Source organism: Enoplosus armatus, chromosome 18, assembly GCF_043641665.1.
Source record: "Enoplosus armatus isolate fEnoArm2 chromosome 18, fEnoArm2.hap1, whole genome shotgun sequence".
NCBI lineage: Eukaryota > Metazoa > Chordata > Actinopteri > Centrarchiformes > Enoplosidae > Enoplosus > Enoplosus armatus.
The window spans coordinates 17,657,792-17,681,936 of record NC_092197.1 but is presented as its reverse complement, the minus strand read 5'-3'; the positions used below and the strand labels follow the sequence as shown (position 1 = coordinate 17,681,936).

The window sequence follows — 24,145 nt, the reverse complement described above, 5'->3', positions numbered from 1 at the left end:
TGGTCACTCTGTCAGAGCTCCAGAGTTCCTCTGTGGAGAGAGGAGAACCTTCCAGAAGGACAACCATCTCTGCAGCAATCCACCAATCAGGCCTGTATGGTAGAGTGGCCAGACGGAAGCCACTCCTTAGTAAAAGGCACATAGCAGCCCGCCTGGAGTTTGCCAAAAGGCACCTGAAGGACTCTCAGACCATGAGAAACAAAATTCTCTGGTCTGATGAGACAAAGATTGAACTCTTTGGTGTGAATGCCAAGCGTCACGTTTGGAGGAAACCAGGCACCGCTCATCACCAGGCCAATACCATCCCTACAGTGAAGCATGGTGGTGGCAGCATCATGCTGTGGGGATGTTTTTCAGCGGCAGGAACTGGGAGACTAGTCAGGATAGAGGGAAAGATGAATGCAGCAAAGTGCAGAGACATCCTGGATGAAAACCTGCTCCAGAGCGCTCTTGACCTCAGACTGGGGCGACGGTTTATCTTTCAGCAGGACAACGACCCTAAGCACACAGCCAAGATATCAAAGGAGTGGCTTCAGGACAACTCTGTGAATGTCCTTGAGTGGCCCAGCCAGAGCCCAGACTTGAATCCGATTGAACATCTCTGGAGAGATCTGAAAATGGCTGTGCACCGACGCTTCCCATCCAACCTGATGGAGCTTGAGAGGTGCTGCAAAGAGGAATGGGTGAAACTGCCCAAAGATAGGTGTGCCAAGCTTGTGGCATCATATTCAAAAAGACTTGAGGCTGTAATTGCTGCCAAAGGTGCATCAACAAAGTATTGAGCAAAGGCTGTGAATACTTATGTACATGTGATTTCTCAGGTTTTTTATTTTTAATAAATTTGCAAAAATCTCAAATAAACTTTTTTCACGTTGTCATTATGGGGTGTTGTGTGTAGAATTTTGAGGAAAAAAATGAATTTAATCCATTTTGGTATAAGGCTGCAACATAACAAAATGTGGAAAAAGTGAAGCGCTGTGATTACTTTCCGGATGCACTGTAAATGAAATAGAGGTTGTCAGACCTGAGCGGATTGAGCGTAGCCGGAGGATGCGAGCTAGCTTGTTTTTTTTTTTTTAGTCCCTTGTCTTTGACTTGTTTATGAGTCTAATAAGGAGGAGGCCTGCGTGTGTGTGTATGTGTGTTAATTTAGAATCGCAGCACTACAACAGCAGCCATGTTTGACGGCGAGTGAGTCTGGCAGCCGCGATGAGTTCATGAGTACCCCCTTCTGTCTTCATGTGCATTGTGGGAAATGGTAGCTCTCCTGACTCTGTCACAGCTGTCCACTCACATCGTATAACGTCATGGCGATACGGCCCACCACCATTCACACAGATGCGCACACACACACACACACACACACATGCGCGCGTGCACTCCACTTTTGTTCGCAAACAGGATGTGACATACTGAAGCCTGTCTCATGATTGGTTGGCTCGTTTCCTATTAGATGAGATGGTAGAAATTAGGTCTAATTGGCAAGGAATGGTCTGTGTCTAATGATGAGGTCTATTTTCTTTATTATTGTGTGTTGTCTGCGTGTGTGTCTGCCTGCACATCCGTGCTCTCTTAACTCTGGTGTAGGTGAACAAGAAAATAAATTACAGAGATCATTTTGACTTGTTTTGTAGGGTACAAATTGAGCTCTGTTCTGGGAATGAAACAGACAGACAGGTAGACAGAGAGACTGACAGACACTGACTAGATTCTATGTTTGGGCAATGCAGATCATTTTATCTCACCATGTCCATATATATTGTGATAGAGAACATTTTCTTGAATTGATTCTTTTTTTAAAGGCAGTTTATATTTAAAATAACAAGATGTGTGTTTTTGACTAATCTGGTGATTAAATACCTGGAAAATCAGGTCCCTTAACCACATTGAGGTAAAAATCCTAGACTTTAAAATAAAGTGGTCATGCTCATTGACTTGCCACTTAGCCAGCACTGGCCTAAAACAACCAGAGATATTAAAGGGATAGAAACCAGGGTATTGATTGTGCAACTAAATCATTAAATGATATCTATTGCCAGATCACCAACTCTAATCCACGGCAAATTTCAATGAAGTCTCCCCAGTAGTTTATAAAATCCTGTGTCATGGACTGAATTGGTAAAAAAGGAAATGTTGACGTGGTTGTGTTATTTGACAATAAGGTCTGACTTTTACCAAAATCACGACAACATGGATGTCCACAACAAAATCTATGGCAATCTGGTCAGTAGTTGTCAAGCACAGATGGACCTGCCAATCGACAGTGCAAACAAAAAAAATGGGGCCTTTAATTTGGAGGTATACAGCAGATCAATAACATTGATCAGCAACGTTGATGGCAATGCAATAGACACAGACAGATATTTGTACTGACAAAAAGAAAGAAATATGCTGTTTGACAAGTCATCAGGTAGACAGATATTTTTTGCCTGTACTAGGTTTCCAGACCAGCAGGCGGCAGACTGCTTAGACCAGTGTTTCTTAAACTTTACAGGTGGGTCCTGACATGATGTATATCTGAAATAGTTTTTTTGTCTCAGTTAAAAATCCTCCTCTGGTGCCTCTCCCTCCCACTGTTAAAGCCATGAATTGATATGCCACCTGCATAAGTAGCTGCATTAGTAGTTGTAAGGGAAAGGTGAAGTTCTTCGAGAACAAAGCAGGAAAACTTCAAAAGAAATTAGATTTCGGGCTCCTGGTGTAGACTGAGACTGGTTCAGGGGTAATTCTCACTCCTCATTCTTCTTACTGAGCCAAAGTAGCAGATAGGCAGGGCGATGTACATAATACAGCAGCGCGGGCTCAACAAGCAGGTATTGAATTAAATTATTCACTAGGTGGTTCTGCTCAGATGCGAGGCAGACAGGCGTGCAGACAGACAGTCTGTGACCAGCTGGTAGCGTTCAGACAGACAGACAGGCAGTCAGGTTTTCAGCACCATGTTCTCTTGTCTGTCCTCTGGGAGCCCCCGTCTCCTCTTACCGGGATGTGTGAAAAACTCAATCACAGCCTCCGGCCCCCAGCTGGGCAGGGTCGCAGTAATTAAACTACATCACTCAGCCTCACGAGAAGGCTGCGATTCTCCATATTCCCCTCTTTTTCTCAGCTGCGTCTTTCTGCCCACCTCTGTGTTTTCTTTGGTTGTTTTCACTTTCTTTAAATGAATAGTTAAACATTATGGGATACGACTTTGGTTCTAAATGCATCTACCAGCACCTCTAAATCTCGTAAATCAACATCGTGTGGTTTTTGCACTTTGGTTTTTGTACAGCTCAAACAAACGAGACTTAACTTGTTAAACAGTGAGCTTTAGAGGTGCTGGCAGTCAGATTTTTGTTTTAACCTTTGGACAGAGCCAAGCTAGCTGTTTGCTCCTGCTCCCAGTCTTTATGCTAAGCTAAGCTAACTTGCTGCTGGCTTACACTTAACGCACAGACATGAGTGTTCAATCTTCTCATCTAACCCTCGGCAAGAAAGCAAAATAGAGTCTTTCCCAAAATGTCAAACTATTCTTTCAAAGCTGAATTAATCATTTTCTAAAGTTCTAAAACAACCAGCCCAGCCTTCGAAGGTTGTCATGCTCAACATGTAGCAACGTTAGCATTAATTAGGAGTCATGTTTCTGTCCATCCGTTGAATGTAAGTCCAGTATTCACTCTCCTTTTAGCTCTGATTTGGTCTCCATCAACTGTTGAGACAAATATCTGGCTCTTTTTCTGCTAAATGTTTTAGCTGCTAGTCGCTAACTTTGTCAGTCTTCTGTTTGGTGCTGGGCAACTAGAGTACAGTGGGTACATCAGAGCTAGTTTACGTGGGGAGCCGTGAGACTGAACCAGAAGGAAATGAACTGTAAAACCGAAACAAAGAGCTGAAAGGGGCTAAAAAGCTCAATTGGTAATAAAGAAAGACATATTGATTCACCGAGCTAGAATGTCTGACATAGGAATGTAAAGGCCTGCGTGCTCAAACATTTTTTCCCTCGCATTTCTCCCGGTGAGCATGTCACCCATTGTGTTCATTCATTGGCCACTTTACACTTCCATTCATGTGTAAGAAACGCTCATCCACTGAGCTATAATTCAGTTCTGAAAGCATGTCCATTTACTAGGGAGTGAACATGATTATCAGTCACACAAGTCACTTTTCTCTTTTGCTTGAAGAACAAAAATTAATAGACAACTAAACAAAGCGAAGGGTGTTTTCCTTCGTACAGATGTTGATGGGCAGCATGGATCACTCTTATCTCTCTGTCTTGTTCTGCCATTGTTTCTTCAAGGTTAAATTAATTCAGGTTGTATTTATATTCCAGCGATAAAGGCTGAATCACATCATCTGGATATATATTTGATGAACCACACAGGAAATGGGTGCTTTACTGCGTGTGTGTGAATTTGTACACCTATGTGGGAGTCATGTGCGTGTCTTTTTTTGCTTTTGTATGAATGTGTGTCTTTGTAAATGTACTTCTCTCTTTCTTTTGTTTTCTATTTGAGTGGTTCAACCCGAGCTAAACTCTACCACATTCTGTAATGGTTGTACCTGTGTGTGACAATACTGAGGAAAGTGGCACGTGGCTGTGTGTGTGTGTGTGTGTGTGTGTGTGTGTGTGTGTGTGTGTGTGTGAGCGAGCGAGTGACAGACGATAGCATCACCCTCCATATTTCCTGTGCCAGCGTCTGGCGCCCACATGGATATATTGTGGTGATGATAAAGGGATATTAAAACTCATAGCTTCTTCTTCAGCCTGCTCCCTGCCCGACCGTCTGTCTACGCGGTCATCAAATCATCCCTTCACAGGCAAATGTGCACACACACACAGACACACATGCATGTGCGCACTTAGCAGAACAAAGTGAGTTATTGATTGTGGGGGATGTAAAAACAGCACAGAGGCATGATTCATGTTTTTATGTGCTCTTTTCATTCTGTTTCCTCAGGTCAGCGTGGCTTCATGTTCTGTGAATAGACTATTCCTGCTTGCTCCTCATTTGTCCGCTAACGTCATGCCCAGAACATCTTTTAATCACTGCTTTGACACATTTTAAAGTTTTAGAGCACAATGTGTGAATTGTAGAACTTTCCAAGCCTGAAGATCATTTGATGTCCAACTATGTCAACTGAATTAGTACTTTTTTTTTTCAACCACGAGAGCATAAGGATTATCCTCTAATGTATTTTAATTATAGGCAGATGAACAAAGACTAATTCCTTTGATAATTGTGAAAGATTTAGAATATGTAAAGCAGCTATAGAAGCTAAGTGTTGTAGTTTTTGCGAGGGTGTTGCTAGATGTTTGAAATGGGCCTTGCTATGTGTTGCTCAGGCTGTGCTAGGCTGTCAGGTGGTGGTTTGTAGGTGGCTGTGTTGGTGTTCTGGGTGTTAAGGAGGGTGATAATAGTTATTAGGGTTGATTGTGTTTTGAAATTGCTGTGAGAGTTAGGGTTAGGAAGAAGGACACAGGAAACCCAACATCTTTAATCATGTACATATTGTCTTGGTATCCACCGTAAATGACTTTTATGTTGTTTCTTGATCTAAATTTTATTGTCTCCACCTTTTGATGTGTGATTGACAGTCGTGAGTGTAATTAGCATTGACTGGAGGTGACCTCTGCACTTGTGTGAAGTAACACGCAGGACTATTACAGGTGAATGTGCAGCGAGGATTTCAACCAGAGCCGGATACAAAACAAACTGAGCTACAAAGTGTTAAGTTCAGCAGGCTCATGTTGTGGAGCTTGTCATTTTGGGGGTTGTTGGGTGGATCTGTGTGTTGATATTGGGGTAATAATGATAATCCGTCAGTGTTGGTTTCTTTGTGTGGTTGAACTCGGTGAAGCTGCTCTGTAGTGTTTTCAGTTCCGGTCATTAGCAGCTCATCTCACTCAGACACTCTGTGAGTCATGTTTGTGTATTGCCATAGCAACCCACGCCACGTGGCTTTGTTGTCCCAGCGGCCGTCATTGATTTTATTTGCTTCTAATTGAAATGCCCATACCGTCCTGGCATCCTGGCACAATCAATGGTGATAAGGGTCACCTGAATGCTCTATTTAACAACTGATGGGGCACAGTGGATTGTGGGATGCAGAGGGCTGCAAAAGACACACAAGTTGTGGGCAAATGAAGGCTGGGGGAGCCTTTGATATGGAACAGGTTTAGGGATCCATTATGACTAGAATGCAGTATTTGGACGGTCCTGAACTGAGAGCAGCTACTGCGTGTGAAGATGCTTTTCCTCTACACACTGTTTTGCAGTTCTCATCAATATGTCATCTTTAAGTCATCCGTAAGCTCTGCTCTCTCTCACTGCTTATGTCTTAATCTAGGTTTCCTATGTAGAGCTGAGCATTACAAAACCGTATGATAAATAAGAAATTGCATGATGAAAAAAGTAATGAGAAAATTATAAAAGAGGAGCATTTGGAAATCCATCACAGTCTGAGAATTTGATGAAATATGTATAAAACAATGTATTCTATATTATAAAACAGGCACTTTCATCCCAGCAGACTGATTTCACCCATAATGATAATTCCCATAGAGCACAGACATGCTTCACCGGTTACCATGCCAACTGGTAACCAGGGAGCGATAAGCGACCTTTCTTGTTTTCTATGTTTTCCTTTCTTTCTCTGTGCGTGTGTGTGTGTACTGAACTTCTATCAGTCAGTCATGAGTGTATGCTACCCTCTATATATAAAAGCTATTGTACCCTTGAGGATTTTCCACCTGCTTTGGGCCTCCCGACGGTACTTAACTGAGCGCTTTAAAAAACACACCCATTTGGGATGTTATAAATAATACCATTTATACTCAAATGTGTTATTTAAAAAAAAGCATCATGAATCCTCTCAGATTTTTCCAGTGAATTAAACTGTGAAGGGAAAGTTCTAGTTCAGGTCTAGTTGCCCCCTCTATCATTTCTCTCCACAAACTGTTGACAGACGTCTCTCATCTTTTGTCTCCACCATTGTTGGTCAGGTTTGCCAGCAAGAAACTACATAGACTAGAAATTGACCTTATAAAAAAAAAAAGGTCATATCCATATCATCCCCATGTAAAACTGCACTTATGAAGAAAGGTCCCCTAAAGAAGGGAATGTGTGGCAATGTCTCTCTCTCAGATTCCAGATGAAATTAATATCATTCCTGGTCCTCGTTCACTTCCTCCTCGCTTTCTTGTTGACCTCTCTCTCTCTCGCTCTCTCTCCTTAGCCTAGAGCATGTGTTTTTTTTTTCCCTGTGTGTTTCAGTGGAGCACTTAAGTCTCCCCCCTCTGTGTACAGCCTGTAATGAGGGCTGCCAGCTGTGGCTCAATGGCCAGCGCACACACACACATACGCACGCACACGCACACACACACACACACACAAGGACCCGCCACAGTATGTCGCTCCTCCACTTGTAGGTAAAAGCAGATATAAACAGCACATTTTGTAATCAGACACCTATGGGATCAACCTATAGGCTGTGTGTGCTTTTCTCTGTTTGATATCATTGTGAATTAAATATTTAATCAATTTGTAGATACCACCTTGGGCTCTTGGAGACTGTGATTGACATTTTTTTCAATATTTTCTCACATTTAATAGACAACACAATAATCGATTAATCGACAGAACAACAGATTGAACATTAATGTAAATAACTGTTAGGCTCTCGTTTTGACCAATCGAGCGTAAAATGACATGGTTCATTTTCAAGAAATCAATGGAGAAAAAAACCTCATGGCACTCATGTTTCTTAGGTCCCTTGGAAAATGACTCAGCCTCACAATCGTGTTATTGTTTCAGTTATTGCTGCAGTGATCAGTCAATGAAATGATTGTCGTGATGATTCTGGTTACTTTGGTTTTCAGACTGTCGGCAGACAGAAGAAGCAGTTTGAAGACGCTTTGTGACATTTTTAACAGTTTTCTGACAGTTTATAGACTTTACAGAAAAGGGAAGCTGTAGCTGCAGCCCTAGTTGTAGAGCTTAAGTGACTAGTCGTTCGTCAGTCAGCATTGATAAACAACAGTTTTGATAATCGATTATTTGTTTTGATAATTTTTCAAGTAGAAAACCACATTATGGCTCCAGCATCTCAAGTGTGAAGAGTTGCTGCTTTTTTAAAACAAATTGTCTTTACATTTGTAGACTAAAAAACAATTTAATAAAACATTGAAAATAGATAGATTATTCAGTAAACAATTGTAGTAATAATTGTCAGTTGCAGCCTTATATTGTGTGCATCAGTGCGACAGTGAATTATTGTGTCACACTGCAGAGATTTTATCCATGCTCAGTGGATGTCTGTGTCTGTGTTTGTATACAGGATCCTGGCCACGGTGGGTTCGGACTTTGACCTGCGAACACTGCGAGCGGTGAGAGTGCTGAGGCCCCTGAAACTCGTGTCAGGAATCCCCAGTAAGTCTGTTTCTCAACATTTCAAGATGTTATGATCTTAAGGGAGATTATATAGAGATTATACTATAAACAAAGTGGCTCGCACAAACTGCAGGAAAGTTATTGTCCATCTGTTGTCCATATTCAAGAAACAGGCCGAGCCCTGCTAACACTCTTTCCCCCCGTCTCTGCCATCTTTTTCTGTCTCTCAGGTCTCCAGGTGGTACTGAAGTCCATAATGAAAGCCATGGTTCCTCTGCTCCAGATCGGCCTGCTGCTCTTCTTTGCCATTGTCATGTTTGCCATCATCGGGGTGGAGTTTTACATGGGCAAATTCCACACCACCTGCTTCAAGATAGACACTGGTGAGAGGATCAGCTTGGCCGTGACGTGTGTTTGTGCGACAACACTGATTATCAGCTGAGTTGACGCCAGGAACTTTTTTTTTTTGCTTTCAGCTGCGTTCCTGCATTTGTTACGGATGAGAACATATATTGCATTGCATATTTAAACAGGCGCACATAAATGATTCATAAGTTGTGCATGTGCATGTGGCCGCACATTCGCAGAGCTGGCAGGCAGCGTGCCTATATCAGCGTAGCAAACAAGTGCACAGCAGAATTTCTGACAGCCATTTTTCACGTCTTGAGTCTGATGAATTGTACTTTCACAGTCTTCAGGTTTTGATTGATAGCTTCTGCTGTAACTCAATAGAGACGCTTATGTACTCAGCCTCCTGATTGAACGCTACCTCGGATGGTGTTAATGAGGTTGCAATCCACTAGTTCCATCTTTGTCCTGCGTCAGGAGTGTGTGATAGTGAGGATGTTACCTGACAGGTTGCTGTGTGAGTGGGAGTTCAGCAGCTTCTCCGTAACCATGTTTTGTTAGTTTTATCTCCTTAAATATGAATCATGTTTACTTTACATTACTGCTTATCACTTTCCAGCACATGCGTTTCCTGAAAAGGCCTATGTAATTTGATGCTAATTATAGGGGGAATTAATATCAGTGAAAAACTGAGCACCACATCTTAATTTTCCCAATAATTAGTATCAAACAACAAAGGAGGATCCAGAGTCCTTCCAAGGACATTACAGTTACATACCTTCCAGAATTCCCTTCTAGGAGATTTTCAGGAAACTATATGAACCGTGACAGTGTCAGCAGTCATCTTGGTGATTTCCCACAAATAAATGCTTAATGATCACTATTAAACCAAGTTTCAAGAGTCTGCTAATTGGCCTTCATCAGGGTGGTATGAAGGCCGATAGCTGAAAACGTTTGATGGGATGCGGCACCAGAGAAGAGTTGCCCGGTGTGTTTTAAGTCTGACAAAATCTGAAACACATCACAAATTGTAAAATAGTTGGCTTCAAAGTAAAGCATATAGAGTAGTGTACATGATCCACCAGAATCACTGGCATGGCCCTTTTAATGTGTGAAAATAAAATAGAGGGAGAAAGCTAGAAAGATAAGCCTCCTCCGCTGTGTGTGAGAGTTGTGAGCAGTTGTGTGAGCAGAAAAATCAGAGCCAGGTTACTATTACAGTGTTATTATTATACTACAGCATTATAGTAATTATAGAAAACAGTCAGATTGCTTGGCTGAAATTACCCATTGTGTAATGCAGCGATAAAGATTATGAGCAGGCTTTATTTCCCCACTGTTGGTGTCGGATAGAGTGTGAAGGCGTGACTTGAGGGATATTGGCTGGGTCAGCTGTAAAATATGTGTATCTGTCTATCTGTGTGTGTGTGTGTGTGTGTGTGTGCATGTTTCAAGCCAGTCGTAGTGGTGTGAGCAGTTGTGACAGCCTGCTAATGTACAGTACATGTTTTATTGAGTTATTTTAGTCACAGAGACACAGCAGGGTTTGATTAAGCTGAGCAGCACTGGTAACAACTTTCTACAAGAAACCTTCGGTGTGTTTTGTGTGTGTGTGTGTGAGTCATAAGCAGGTAAAGCTGAGACTTTGCCTTTAGATAAATAATGATAATTATGAATTACGTTTTGTTTAGGACAAACACACAGAAGGATTGCAGTGGACCATTTCCTTTGTGACTCTAATTAAATTATAAACAAACTCCAAAATGATTTAAGATCTTTTTCTGCAGATTGAAACTACTTTCAACTCACCAACATCCCATTTCCACTTGCACTGCTCATTGCATTGAAACTCTGTCCTGATACTCATGCCGGTTCACTAAAATATTCATGACTATAAATGTTTTCATATGCACATGAAATTTTATGGCGTCATGTTTACCATCAACACACAACATGACACCGGAAAGCCCACAGCGCTATGAAATATGTCCTTGATCCTAACTTTTTGCAAGATGGCAACATGTTTATTTTTATTTTAGTCATTAAAAAATAGCGTTACCTAGTTTTTTTATTTGAAATGTTCACATTTTTTAATCCTGATAAGCACCAATAAAATACATTATTTCAAAACATTAAAATGAAACTTACATTATGAGCCCGATGTATTTTGTAAATGCACCCAGTAGAAGGAAATAGAGACCTGGGGAGGTCCAATATCATCTGTGGACACTGAGTTCGGCTGACACAGCACCTGTCAGTAGAAAGGAAAGGACGCATTTTACTGGAGTGACACCAGAGGGATGTTGGCTGTGCAATCTGGCGCTGCAAATCATCGTTAAAACTTGGCCCAACTTGTGGTCGTGGCACTATCCCTCATGAAACGCTGGGTGCACAAGGCATCTGTTGTACTCAGCACATTTATTCTTTATTCTGATCCCCATCTGCTGACATGTGTGCCAGCACATCCTTTAAACAAACTCTCTGCACCCTCCTCCATGTACCCCGGTGCTATCATCTCTCTGTCACTTCATGATCCCTGAAAACTCAAGCACTTGCATGGGACATATCTTGCTTAGTTAAAACCACATCCACACTAAGCTGACTAAACCTGAAAACACATATTTTACAAATTCACAGCAGAGCACATCCTAATCAAATTTCATAGTTCATTGCTGGACATACAGTAAATCATATCCTGTTTGATGCTTCTGGCATTTATCAGTGTGCTGATGGAATCATCTTGTACCTCCTATAGGAATGACGTGTTGTGGGGTTACAAGGCAGACTTTAGACTTAAAACACTAGTGTATGTAGTCTACGTGGTTACCTAAAGCGCACTTCCTCCACGATGCTGCGTATCCGTGTGGGTAGCGTCGGGATGGGATTTGTCACACTGAGGTGTGCACGTAAAGACCAATAAGCATCACTGAAATCATGGTCTCACTCTCCAGTGTGTTGGCAGCTGTAGATGCAGCTGTGGTGCAGAGTGTTCACCCGTAGGTTCCACGAGGATGCTCCACTGGTTTGAGCGAAAGATGTAAGATAAACTGTGAGTACAACAGAGATCTCAGTTTGATTGAGCCAGTGGGGTAGAGTCAAACACAAAATGACGCTAAAATGATTTAGTATCAACATGTTTATGCTGGTTTTTCATTATAGGAACAAAACTGTGACCCAGACCTTTCCATACAAAACCTGAACATTGTGAAGTGCATTGACTTGAATCACTGTTGTGCTGTTTATGAGGTTGGACTTGAATTTTTTTATGATTTATTTTATTTTATTTTATTAATCTTTCCCCCGCACGTTTTTTATGCCTTTATTTGATAGTTGATAGTAGAGAGATGACAGGAAGTGACTGGAGAGAGAATATTGTATCCTTCCCTCTCCCAGTCCCTGCAATATGGTACAACCTCTTGTCTCTGATTATTGTAGATGGTAAATTGTAAAAAGAAACCAGATCGTAAAATAGTGGTTATTGATTTGTGTATGTTGTAATGGTCCTTGTGATGTACATGCACATTTGCTTGATCAGCCATGGTCTGCAGCACTGTTAACACCATCTAAAAGTACCAGGAACTTTGAATTGGCATCACCTGCCGAGTAAAGCCGGAAAGTAGTTCAGAGAATATATACAAAGAACAACGGAAATCAAATCAGAACCCATAAAAACAGCCACATGTTTTTTTATGTTTCGTTTATTAACTGTTGGGGAGAAGGAGCATCTGACAAATAAGTAACTGAGTATAGAAGAAGGGCTGTGATGTTGGCTGCTGGCTGGGCGCTTCAGCAGCATTAAGAGCAAAGCTCTAAATTCTCCTGTGGATCTTTGCACCGGCCTTCACCTGTGGTCGCAAGCTTTGTGCAATGACTGACAGAATGAGCTTGCAGCCTCACTCTGCATGATAAGGTTCGGAGGTCAATGGTCTCCATTGAGAGGAACCAGTGGAGGTGGGCGGGGCACCTGGGAGGGATGTCTGTGGATGTTTCCCTTTGGAGGGGTTACCGGCATGACTGACGAGTAATTGTTAGGAGATCATGGGACACATCAGAGGAGAAAGTTGCAGGGGAAAAGGACATTTTGGCTGCTCAGCTGTTCTGACTCACATAAAACCTGTTGCCATTTGGGGGCACTGGAATCATTCCAGTGGCATAGAATATGGAAACTAATCTATCCATCTATCCATCCATCCCTCCGATAGATACTTGAGAAGCAGTTTAAGTAAAAATCACCAAATTTACAAGTTCACCTGAAAATATTAATATGCATATCAAAACTCATTCCCTCCCTGCCTTTCTTTCTCTTTCCTTCAGATGAGAGAGCAGCAGACTGGCCCTGTGGTCTGGAGCCCCCGGCCAGGACGTGTCCCAACGGGACCCAGTGCAGAGAGTACTGGACCGGACCCAACTTTGGTATCACCAACTTCGACAACATCCTGTTTGCGGTGCTGACTGTGTTCCAGTGCATCACCATGGAGGGCTGGGTGGACATCCTCTACAGCGTGAGTCTATATGCACGAAAGACTTTGCAGTGTTGTTGTTTGTAATATAAGCTAGATTTCCTGCTGCCACTAGGGGTGTTTTAAACTCTTATAAAACCGAATTATTCATTCACAGAATGACTTTGTTTTTCCACCGCCCATGTGCTTAACATTCATATAGAGACTCACATTCACACCTGGGAGCTGCCTGCCACAAAACTGTGACCACTGAGCGGCTCCCCTGGAGCATTTGGAAGAATGGCTTGTTGCTGAAAGGCACCTTGAAAGTAGTTGGTGGTTGTGGAGTGGAGAGCATTATAATTGATTTTACCCTCTCAGATTCTACATACTAGTTCATAAATTTAAACATGACACCCTCCACCCATAAACCTTCGAACATTAGATCTCATTACATCTCATCTTAAAATATATCTATATGTCTATATATATAGATATATATATATCTTGCTTGTGTGTAAGCCAGCGTGCTGAAGCAGAGATGGTAAACAGGTACTTCCAGGTTTGGGTTTGTCATGGATGGTAAGGTAGCAGCAGTGGCACGGAGGACACACTGTACCTGTCCAGTGTTAGTCTTCATGTATGTATAATATATGATAATGTTTATTTTGAACTAAAAAATGGCATGTCAGTTTCTACACTTTACAAAAAAGAAAGAAGACAATTACAGAAAGGGAAGGTAATAACAATGTAAAATATGTAAAACAAAAATGCACGTTCAACCAACAAATATGATTTTTTTAGGTTAACTATCAGAATCAGTGTTGCATGGTAAGAAAATGCATGAAAAAATGCATGAAAAGGATGGGGTTCTAAATGTGGATGTCATCTGCATAAAACAAATTACGTTCAGTTCACGTTTCCAATTGGGAGCATGCACAGTGAGAAAAACAGTGGAAAGAGAAACACGGAAAGAGAGGGCGACCAAATGTCATGTAACGCTCTGCAGCTGGACATAAAGCAGAGATGTTATGGCCATGTGGCTTGTGTCTTAGACAACTGGGTCACTGGGACAACTCCCCCCGAGCCATACAAGTTTTTAGTACTTTTTCTCTCTGTCACCAACCCAAACAGTTTTGTTATCTAAATGCCAGCACCTCTCTGTTTTTTCAGGGCAGCCAAAAGCATGATAGTGCCTTTTAAAAACACACAATCCCAGAACACAAAAAGAAAAACAAGAATCCCTAAAGGATAAGGGACGTCCAGCCAAGCGGAACTAAAAAATGGCGAAGTGTCTGGGCCAATCCCACGATGGCTGTCTGACTCAGAGCTTCATCTGTTTTATTTTTATGTTTTTGCAAATTAATGAATGCAAATGCAAAATTAAACATAAGCCTCCCATATTGGACAAGCAGTACCTGCCAAATGAAAAAAAAATCTAAAGAAAATAAAAGATTTCCAGTGTTTACGGAGTCATGAAAGGTTTGAAAGGATGCTTCTGGTGTAGGGACACATTGAGATGGTTTCAATATGGAAAAGGAGAACAGAGGCACCTAAAAAATGCAATGTTGAGAGTATTAGCTTTTCTCATTGCACTGTGGCTCCTGACACTATTTTTGGCCGTCAGTGGAGGGATGGTAACCCCCGTGTAACAGTCTATGTAAGAAGTTATGGTCTTTTCTGACAAATGTTTCACCGCTGCAACAGTGTTTTTATTGTCTCATGAGTCCAGGTGGGCTGGGCACTTGTATGTGCATTACAGAAATAAACGGCTACCTGTACTGCATGACGCCTCACATGAAATATCCATGCTAATTCTCTGTTAATGCTGGTAAAAACTTGGCTTAGTTGGAAGCTAATGTGACAAGGCACTGCTTGATGATCTGCTGGACACCTTGGTGCTTTTGAAAATGCGTCAAAAATGAGGGTTTTGGCCTCATGCAACTCTGCTTCTGATCATACTGTAGACAGTACAAGTCAGACTTGGAGCAAGATACCTGTTGTCTTTCATGCAGTTAACAGCCGAAGTTAACGCAGTAATAGTGAGCCGCTCTACACTCACTGTGAAATATGACCAACTGTTCTTGATCCATTACATTTTACTTGGCAAATGATTTATTTATTGCATTATTTGCGCACGTTCTTCTTATGTATCTCTTCCTCTGTCACTCTCCCTTCCTCAACATTTATCTTCTTTTATTCCCTAAACACATCTCCTTCTCCTTTTCCCTGCCTTCGTTCTTTTTCTACTACGTTGTGAGCCACTTACAGTGAGCCATCTTTCCTTCTTCTTCTTCGTCTTTCACTCCAAACATCTCCCGTAGCTTTCTCTGCCTCATTATCCTAAGTGCTGCAGACCCACGCTGCTGTGATCCAAGAATGCCTTTTCTCTCAGTCTGTATTTTTTTCTTTGTATTTCTGTCCTTTTCTTTTCCTTCTGCTCAAAGTCATTTCTTTTGATCCACCAGTTATTTTTACTGCAGCCTTTTTGTGTGGATTTTATTGCTGTATTTCTTCCTGCCCACCTATTGCAACCAGCTCTTTCTCTCTGTGCTGCTGGATTTCACCATCCAGTCCTCTCTCTTTTCCTTCTGCTCTCAGTCCTTTCCTTTTTGTGACAAGACTGATTCACATGCATAAAGGGGTGTTTGGCTGAGGTGGGAGAGATTCTCACGGCCTTGTAGAGACATTCACACACTCATTTTGGGGCTGTTTGGATTGGTCTGATTAAGGGTTTATTTCACCACAAGCAGACAGTGTTGAGCTCATTGGAGAGTATTTTCGTCCTTGAAGAGCTTCACTGAAGTGGCTCACACCTATACATCCATCTGTCTGCTGTATCCTTTGGCGACTCACTCACTGTGCCAGTAGAACATCAGTCTATAGGCTTGTGTGTGCAACAAGTGCCAGTTATCCATTACAAGAAGGTGTGCATTAGCATGCATTAGCATGCATTAGCATGCTTTAACAGGACACGTCAAACTAAATCCAGTATGCAAGGCATATCTAACTGCAGGTAGCTAAAGCAACAGTATGTTCTGCAGCTCCTACTTAGCCTGATAACTCAGTGCTCATGTTAGCCAATTTCTTGTGGAAGGGGGGAGGTGTTTTGTTAGTTTTGACCTAACATATCAGAGGCCTGCAGACGTACAACATCCAGTACAGCTGAGTCGATCTCATCCACCCTTGTCCCCATCTTTGTGGCCATTTTTCTGCCGCTGTGTTTCTTGACTGTTGCTAGGTAGCTAGCTTTGAAGAAAGATGCCGTTCGAACACACTTTGCCTCCTCCTTTTCTGTTACTTTCCATATCCGTACACTTACATAACCACCCCTGACAATGAGACCTTTCACAACCTGACCTTTAAAGAACATGTGAGGCTTTTGGTGATACATTATCTAGCTAACTCAGGACACTTCAAAAAATACAGGCTGGTTAGAGGCCCAATATGGCGTTCAATGCAGTGCACACTTTGTTGACTTGTGATTTTCTCTGCATGCTTTTTGAACTTTTCTTAATGTTTTATTTAATTTCTGATTCTAGCTCTTTCTTCTCCCCAAAATGCTTATCAGGGTTCGTTGGACCAATGGTGACCATTCCAGCAGTTGTTGTTGTGGTTGTTAAAAAAACAGTTGTCATTGCAGATTCCACAAAGTTTTCCCCAAAGAATGTGGCGAACAAAGGAACGCAAAGGAGAAAGCATGACATCGTTATGAAGTGGAAAAGAGCCATAGGTGTATTTGTGTGAATGTAGTGGAGCATGCATGTATGTCATGAGTCTACAAATGTATATGCACTCTTGGTACAGAAGCAAGGGGGGAAGGGTGAAGTCTATAACATCATGAAGCCAGAATAGCATCCAGGCGGGGGCTCTATTCTGTGGATTATATACTTTCCTGTAACCCAGCGTTAACCTTGCAGATTGATGACTATGCTACCTCTGCCCGGAGGGGGATCGCTCAGACCTTCCTCTCTAATGGTCCAAAAGAAAATGCAGAGTACCTCTCCCCATCCTCCACGTCATTATCGTCCTGCTCTCACTTCTTCTTCTTTCCTTATTGCTTCCTCTCTGCCGTCCATCCCCCCACTTCCCTCATAACGTCACCTCCCCCGGCGAGGGCACGTCCCAGGTTCCTGTGGTCTCCCAGCAGCTGATGCAGTGGAACGAAGCGCTGCTGTCTGCCGTGTTATTCTTCAGCTGGAGAGAGTGGTGACAATGAGGGCATATTCATCAGATAGCTCTGATGGTGTGAGCGTGTTGTTACTGGTACCAGTGAGAAGATGAAATACAAGAGTTTGAAAGCTTATCAGACAGGAGGACACTCTAATATTTAAACCATAAGGATTTAATATTTGAACAACTTACTCAGAGCCTTGAAAAGCTACTTTCATGTGCATGACGCAAGTTCAGTGTAAAGGCACAGGAAGAAGGCACTTAGGCCTCCAGTGATACCATTGCATTGGTACAACGATAGTTCTGACGCCAATTCAGTTCCTTTCATAAACTTCATCGGATCTATTGCTCAAACTGGCCTTGCTGTTTCTTAAAGGTCCCATATTGTAGAAAGTGAGATTTCCATGTCTTGTTTGATTATAAAGCAGGTCTGGGTGCTGTATAAATACTGTGAAAGTATCAAAACTCTCAGTCCACAGAGAAATGCACACAGCCCATATTCAGAAGCTGTGCCTTTAAACGAGCCATCAGGACTTCTGTAAGATTGTGATGTCACAACTATACAGTCACCGCCCTCAGCCACGCCCCCAGCAGGTCATCTGATCCAGGCACAGCACCATCCACCAAGTACAGGGACGCTCATCCACCCGCTCAGTCTGTCTAAGTTATTGGTGCGCTCTGCACAGGACGACTCTTCTAGTGTTTGGAGGTTGTTCAGTTTGTCTCAAACGGCTTGTTTCAGACAGACGGTGAACTGAGGGGCTGCATGAAGGGCCAGGAGAAGATAAATAAGGACTTTTTTCAACTGTGAATCATGCAAAGCTGCTCTAGTGGAGTCCCAGAATATAATTATAGAGCTGAAATGAGCATCATATGGGACCTTTAATTATTCATCTCACCTGAACCTATAACAACAGGCCCACACCAACTCCGCCCCTTGCTGTTATTTAACACAGTGCAGTTTTTGGTTGGAGCTCTCGTTAATGCTAATGTGTCGGCACAGCGAAGAAACAAACTAGGACTTAACAGTTATGTAGTATACGCCGAATTCCCAACTTTCATTAGAATTAATGCGTACCACACAAGCTACAAAGTATGCTACCTCGTAAGACATTTGCATCTATTTTATTGGCCAAAGTTATGTGTTGTTGAGAGACTTTCCTCACCACAACAACGAAAGCACGGTACCTCTTGTACTCATGAGCACCTCTTGAGGAGGAAGTGGCGTTTGATGGTCATTGGTGTGTATCTTGTCCTTGCAACAGTAAGCATGAGTTTGTTTGTGACCACAATCTGTCCATAAGCAAACCCTGCAGCACCCACACTACATCAACACATCTGATTGAAATATTACTTTTTTGGGACAATGTCCTGGTGCATGGTGAAATCTGAGTTTCTACACCCAGCGAGAGAGCCTGTGAAGGAGAGGATGTCACTGAGACGACGCTAACTTCTTGATGCCTTAATCACGAACAGAGCAGAGGAAAAGGGAAGGGAGTGCAAATGAAGAGAGATTTCAGCTTATGCTAATGATCATAATGTTGCCAGCCGCAGCAGAGCTGTGCTTTTGATTTGAGCAAAGTATCCTCCCATCAGTGTCGTCTTTAGCGGCTAAACCACACGGTGGATGCTACTGATACGCAACTCCACAGCGTTGGAGGCCAGATTATGGTGGAATACGCATCCAGAAATTCAAACTACCCATGCAGAGAAAAATAATAAGCATTATCCCTCCAAATTATTCAGTCATTTGCTGGATTTTCCTTCATATTGCCCCTCTCCCCATACAGCCACTAAATATCTCCTGTTGTGATAATAACAGTTAGTGTTCAAGGTGAAAACTGGATATTAGTGTGAAGACAGATTACTGAAGGCATCATCATTTCCCTGTATTTTTCAACATTTGCACGCAATAAAAGATCTGAATTGCTTCTGGGCCTAAACAGAAGATGCCATATCTTTTATCTCTCTCCAGCGCAAAACATGTTCACCTTCATTTTCACCTCCAGATCCCATTTTAGATATTGTTGCCATGTTACCACCCTCCAGAAGCAACTAGACCAGATCTGAGTTGTTTATTATGGCATTTTTCTCTCGTTGGAGTCCCTCTGTACCCTGCTTTGGTTAAGGCTAAGAAAATATTGGGGGTTTGGATAAAAAAAACTACTCGGGTAAAGTTACGGAGAAAGTGTTGGTTGGAAACAGCAAACTCCCCTGTCACACAGTTTTTTGCCCAACCATCCACCTAGAACTGCCTCCCATGAGGTTTTGCAATGACAACAACATCATCACATACTCGGCAGTCATAACTCACATGCCACTACAGGCCCTGGTCAGGTAAATGTACACATACTGCGTTTGAAGCATTTGAGTAAATGACATGCTGTTGTTTTTCGTCTGTAACCTCGATCAAAAGCGTCCCTTAACCTGACACAAACTAAACCTTAAAGGGGAACTGATTTTACACATCAAAGTCAGGTGTTGGAGAGTACTCCTGCATATGTGAATGAAGTGGTATCAGCCTTTTTCCTCAAGTGATTTCACGTGTTGCTTGGGACTAAAGAGTGCAAGTTGCTGCGGCAAAAGGAATCCAGAGGACATTAAATGCTGTTTAATCTTCCTGATGTAAAGACAAAAATGGGGGGAAAAGTTGAAATGAGCTGCACCCCAGTCCCTTTAAGTAAAAAAATAAAAACGGTTAAACTCATTGACGTATGAAGTGAACGGCTACTATGTCCTGAGATGATGCCCCATTCATTCCAATGAAAATTGCTCACCCAGTACTTATGCCAAAAAAGTTCTTGAGGTTGCCACACTTTGTTTCCATCAAGCGTGAGCATTAGATATCCTTATCCTTAAATATTTATTGAACTCAGTGGCATAATTTTTCTTTTATTGTAGTTGTTGTATGGGTATAATGGGTCTTTTCACCTGCATTTTTATTTTATTCCACTATTTATTTTATTGATTTTCATAGCTTACTTTAACTTCAAAATGAACACCTCATATATAATAAAACTTCAAGTTAATAAAGAACTAAAATATTTAGGCCTATCAATAAACAATTTATCTCAAGAGACTTTGATAAACCTGAAAAAACACAAGACTTTTACAGCTTTTACAAAACTCAGGTACCATCGTGACATAATCCCACCATGCACGTCTGTACACTATACAGTCTTTTTCACCAGAAATGCCATGACAGTGACACCAACCCTCGCATTGATTCACACTGTGAATGCTGCTTTAGCTCTGAGCCAGTCAGCGGGGAAGTGACACTGTTGTAGCAGCAGCAGGATGAGTGGGTGGTTTCTCAGCGTTGATAATGTGGCAATCTTCATTTCATGCCTTGTGATTTTATTACATTTCCTCTGTCTCTCCTGGCGACCCAGCGGCTGCCATCAAATTAGAAGCAGCCCTAATTACCTCTGGTGTGTCATGTTCAGGCTCAAATGTACACGTCACCTAATATTGTATTTGCTCTTATTTGAATCTTGTTTTTAATTCTTGTATTAGAATCCCTGAAAAATATTTTTCTCCATTAGCTCCTTACTATAAGAGTGGGATTTTACACAAGAGCACAATTTTTACTTCACACGAGATTTTCATGTATTTGTGTTTTATTATATTGAAACAATATTGTTGTCTTAGATTTTTTTAATTAGTATTATTTTTTATCATTTAATCACTTGATTAAATGAATTACATTTCAAGCAAAACAAGACAGTAAAAGACTGAGTGACTTTCTGCAGTCAGCGGTTATTTGCGCACCATATGTCCCTGCTATTATAGTAGTGCTGTACCTCTAGAAAGTTGCTCTACCATCCTGTCACACACATTATTGATCTAAGTTGATTAAATCTTGCATTGTTGCATCCGTTAATTGAGATCTGTATGTGAGTTGGTGTGGTTTAATATGTGTGTGTGTGTGTGTGTGAGAGAGAGAGAGAGAGAGAGAGAGATGCTCGGGGTCAGAGGCACCTTTTCCTCTCACTTCATTAGAGCCTGTGAGTCTCAGAGACAGGTGCACCTTGACCTTGTCAGGGTGACGTCTCGTGCTGTCAGGGCAGTCATGGTGCTTGTCAAATCCTCGTAAAAATAGACACAGAGGGACGGTGAGATACTGTGTGAACAGTCCGTCATGGCTGCGTGCGAAGCCTTGAACCTCAGTGGATGGACTGTAGCTAACTGGAGAGTCGATATCACAGGGAAGATAATGAAGTTGTCAAGTCCACTGTGAGGATGCCACTTTTGCTTTTTGGTTGTTGTTTTTTTGCAACCTATTAGTACATGCTAGTTTTTTATACTAGGGATGTACAGCGCAAAGAAAAACATATAACACAGTGTGAAGTAGTGAGGTTTTAGTTTTGTTTTGGTCTTCTTAGGAAAACTATTTAGATGCTAAATGTTTGACCTTTTTCACAAGCTAGTCGCTAACTCTGTACTCTTTGGCGTTGTCAGGTAGACTACAGCAGGTTCATGAGCACTTGTTGTGCTGAAAACAGCTGCTGCTGGAAGAGAAGTTGATGAGAGGGAACATCCGGTAAATGTACCGTGAAACCGAAACTATCAGCTAAACGAGGCTAAACATTAGCGTGAGCGACCCCGTTCACACCTCATATGATTCATTGTTTACATTAAAAAAAGTATCTGTTAGTGGAGCTTTAATTTTGTATCTGTTTTTATACAGGATTCTTGAAAATGCATTATCATATAATAAGTGATAGGGGAATTTCTTTTTTTAAAGTGCAACTTAGGATGTGGAACGGTCACCGCTGAGGTGAGAGACCTCAAAATGCCCTGGTCCAGACTTCAGCCTGTGAGACTCCCACTCGTTGGGTACTTTGATGTGAGAGGAACTTTGTCTCCATATTTAAGTGGTCAGCCTTTTGAAGTCAAACTCCCTGATTAAATATCACTAAAATTAGCCTGCAGCAAATGAATTCACCGTCAAAAGAGGAAAAAATAGTAGACTCGGAGAGAGATGATAAGCGCCTCAAATTCAATTTAACCGGAAAACAGTTTTGATATATTCTTCTTCTTCAAGCAGCTCTCTGAGGACCTTTTGCTCTCTGTGCCACTAGAGCTGTAGAGCACAGTCACCGCTGCTTGTTGTGAATGTTTCAGGACTTTAAGGAGCTGCAGAATTGATTCAGAGTGGCTGTCTTCATCTCAGCAGGCTTTCCTTGCCATCAGAGAAAATTTGTTTGTGTGTGTATATGTGTGTGTGTGTGTGTGTGTGTGTGTGTGTGTGTGTGTGTGTGTGTGTGTGTGGCAGCACTGTAAGCTGAGAGTGGGAGTACACTGTCACAGCGCAACTGCATGATGCATGACACCAAATTATGTGGCAGCTTTTGCTTTTTCCTCACTGATCACTCAGAGCAGTCAGCCGGCATGACTCATGGGAAGAACAGAGGTGGAATAACGATATCAAGTGAGTTCATATAAAAAACATCAAGCTCAGTGGATACAAGTCATACCATAAGTTTGGTTTTAGATAAGCAACTTTTTGAGTCATCACTTTACCTCTGTTTTCAGTCCCGTTTGTGAATTTTTTATACAGAATGGTTTTATACAGTATGGACCACGCCCCTTTCATTTGAAATAGATTGAAATAAAAATAGGTCCACTATTTTGATTTTGATTTCCACCACAAATTTCATTTGTCCATACTGCTTTGCCTGGTATCGCCAGACCAATTTGCAAATGCAAATTATTCTGGAACCTCTCACTTCATTTTTCATTTCCAAGGGGTGTTATCAACGGTCGCTGACCAAAATGCAATCACAGCAACAGAGCATATGACGTAGCGGTAGGTTGCTATGCTAGTTCCGTCATCCAATTCATGTGGCTTCTAGTTCAACATAATACACAGACGTTTGGCACCACATGATTTTGAAGCCAACACTTATCCTTTGTAGGTAACGTGATCTACCGTCCCGCTCGTTTAATACTGAAGCAGATTCAGAACGTTCCACATCAGCGGCAGCCATCTTGGTTGTTTTACGAAAATGCCTCAACGGCGCTTAAATCCGCCCCGTATTAGATAAACGGTTGTGCCTGGCCCTACCTGAATCAGGCCGTATGGAAATCTGTCTGAATGGAGGGGGGGGGGGGGGGGGGTGGTCTGGTTCCCAGGCTATACTGTTTGGATTGAATAAAAACAGACATGGCGTGTGGACACGGCACATGGCCATGCCGTTCTCGGTACTGTCGATATTACTACCTGTAGCAAGTGAAGTTAGTAACAGGGGAAGTCGCAGCAGCGACTGAATTGAATGACGATCCTTCATAAGGTGATGGTGTTCCCTCAGAGTTCAACATTTGTTTTCTTTTGGTATCAGCATGGTTGTCTGTCACTGTGTATTTTGGTGCAGATACTGATGAAGATTAAACACTCCTAAACATTAACTGGTGATGCAATAACACATTTAGATAAATGTGCAGCCTTGGTGGTGGTATGTCGTGTTCAAACAAGTTAAGTTATTAAAAGCACTGTAATTAGCTTTCGTGTTGGGTTACCAATAGTTTAGCCTTTAATCATTTCAATGTTCTGAATAAAAAGAAATGTTGCTTGTTATACTCGTGAGTACATTTTTACTCTAGTATGTTTCTTCTGTCATCGCATTATATTTAAACAACATATGGGGTGATTAGAAGTACCTTGCTAAAGGCAACACAGTGCATCAGCAGTTTTGTAATGAACTAAATTAGCATAGCCAGAAGCCTTGATTGCCATATGCCCTGCATTTGCTCTCCTCATGTGCACGCAGTGTGGTTTAATCTTGTTGCATGGCCCCATACCCAGTGCACTTA

The 24,145-nt window shown here is 41.9% G+C and overlaps 1 protein-coding gene across 1 annotated transcript in view; it reads left to right on the top strand.

The window, feature by feature from the left end:
• The window catches only part of cacna1bb (calcium channel, voltage-dependent, N type, alpha 1B subunit, b), a 153,323-nt gene that overhangs the window by 47,748 nt on the left and 81,430 nt on the right, over positions 1-24,145 (top strand). Inside the window, exons 6-8 of the mRNA XM_070924227.1 lie at positions 8,317-8,408; positions 8,600-8,752; positions 13,032-13,219. Of these exons, the coding sequence (XP_070780328.1) occupies positions 8,317-8,408; positions 8,600-8,752; positions 13,032-13,219 (433 nt within the window). The remainder of the gene's footprint in view (positions 1-8,316; positions 8,409-8,599; positions 8,753-13,031; positions 13,220-24,145) is intronic.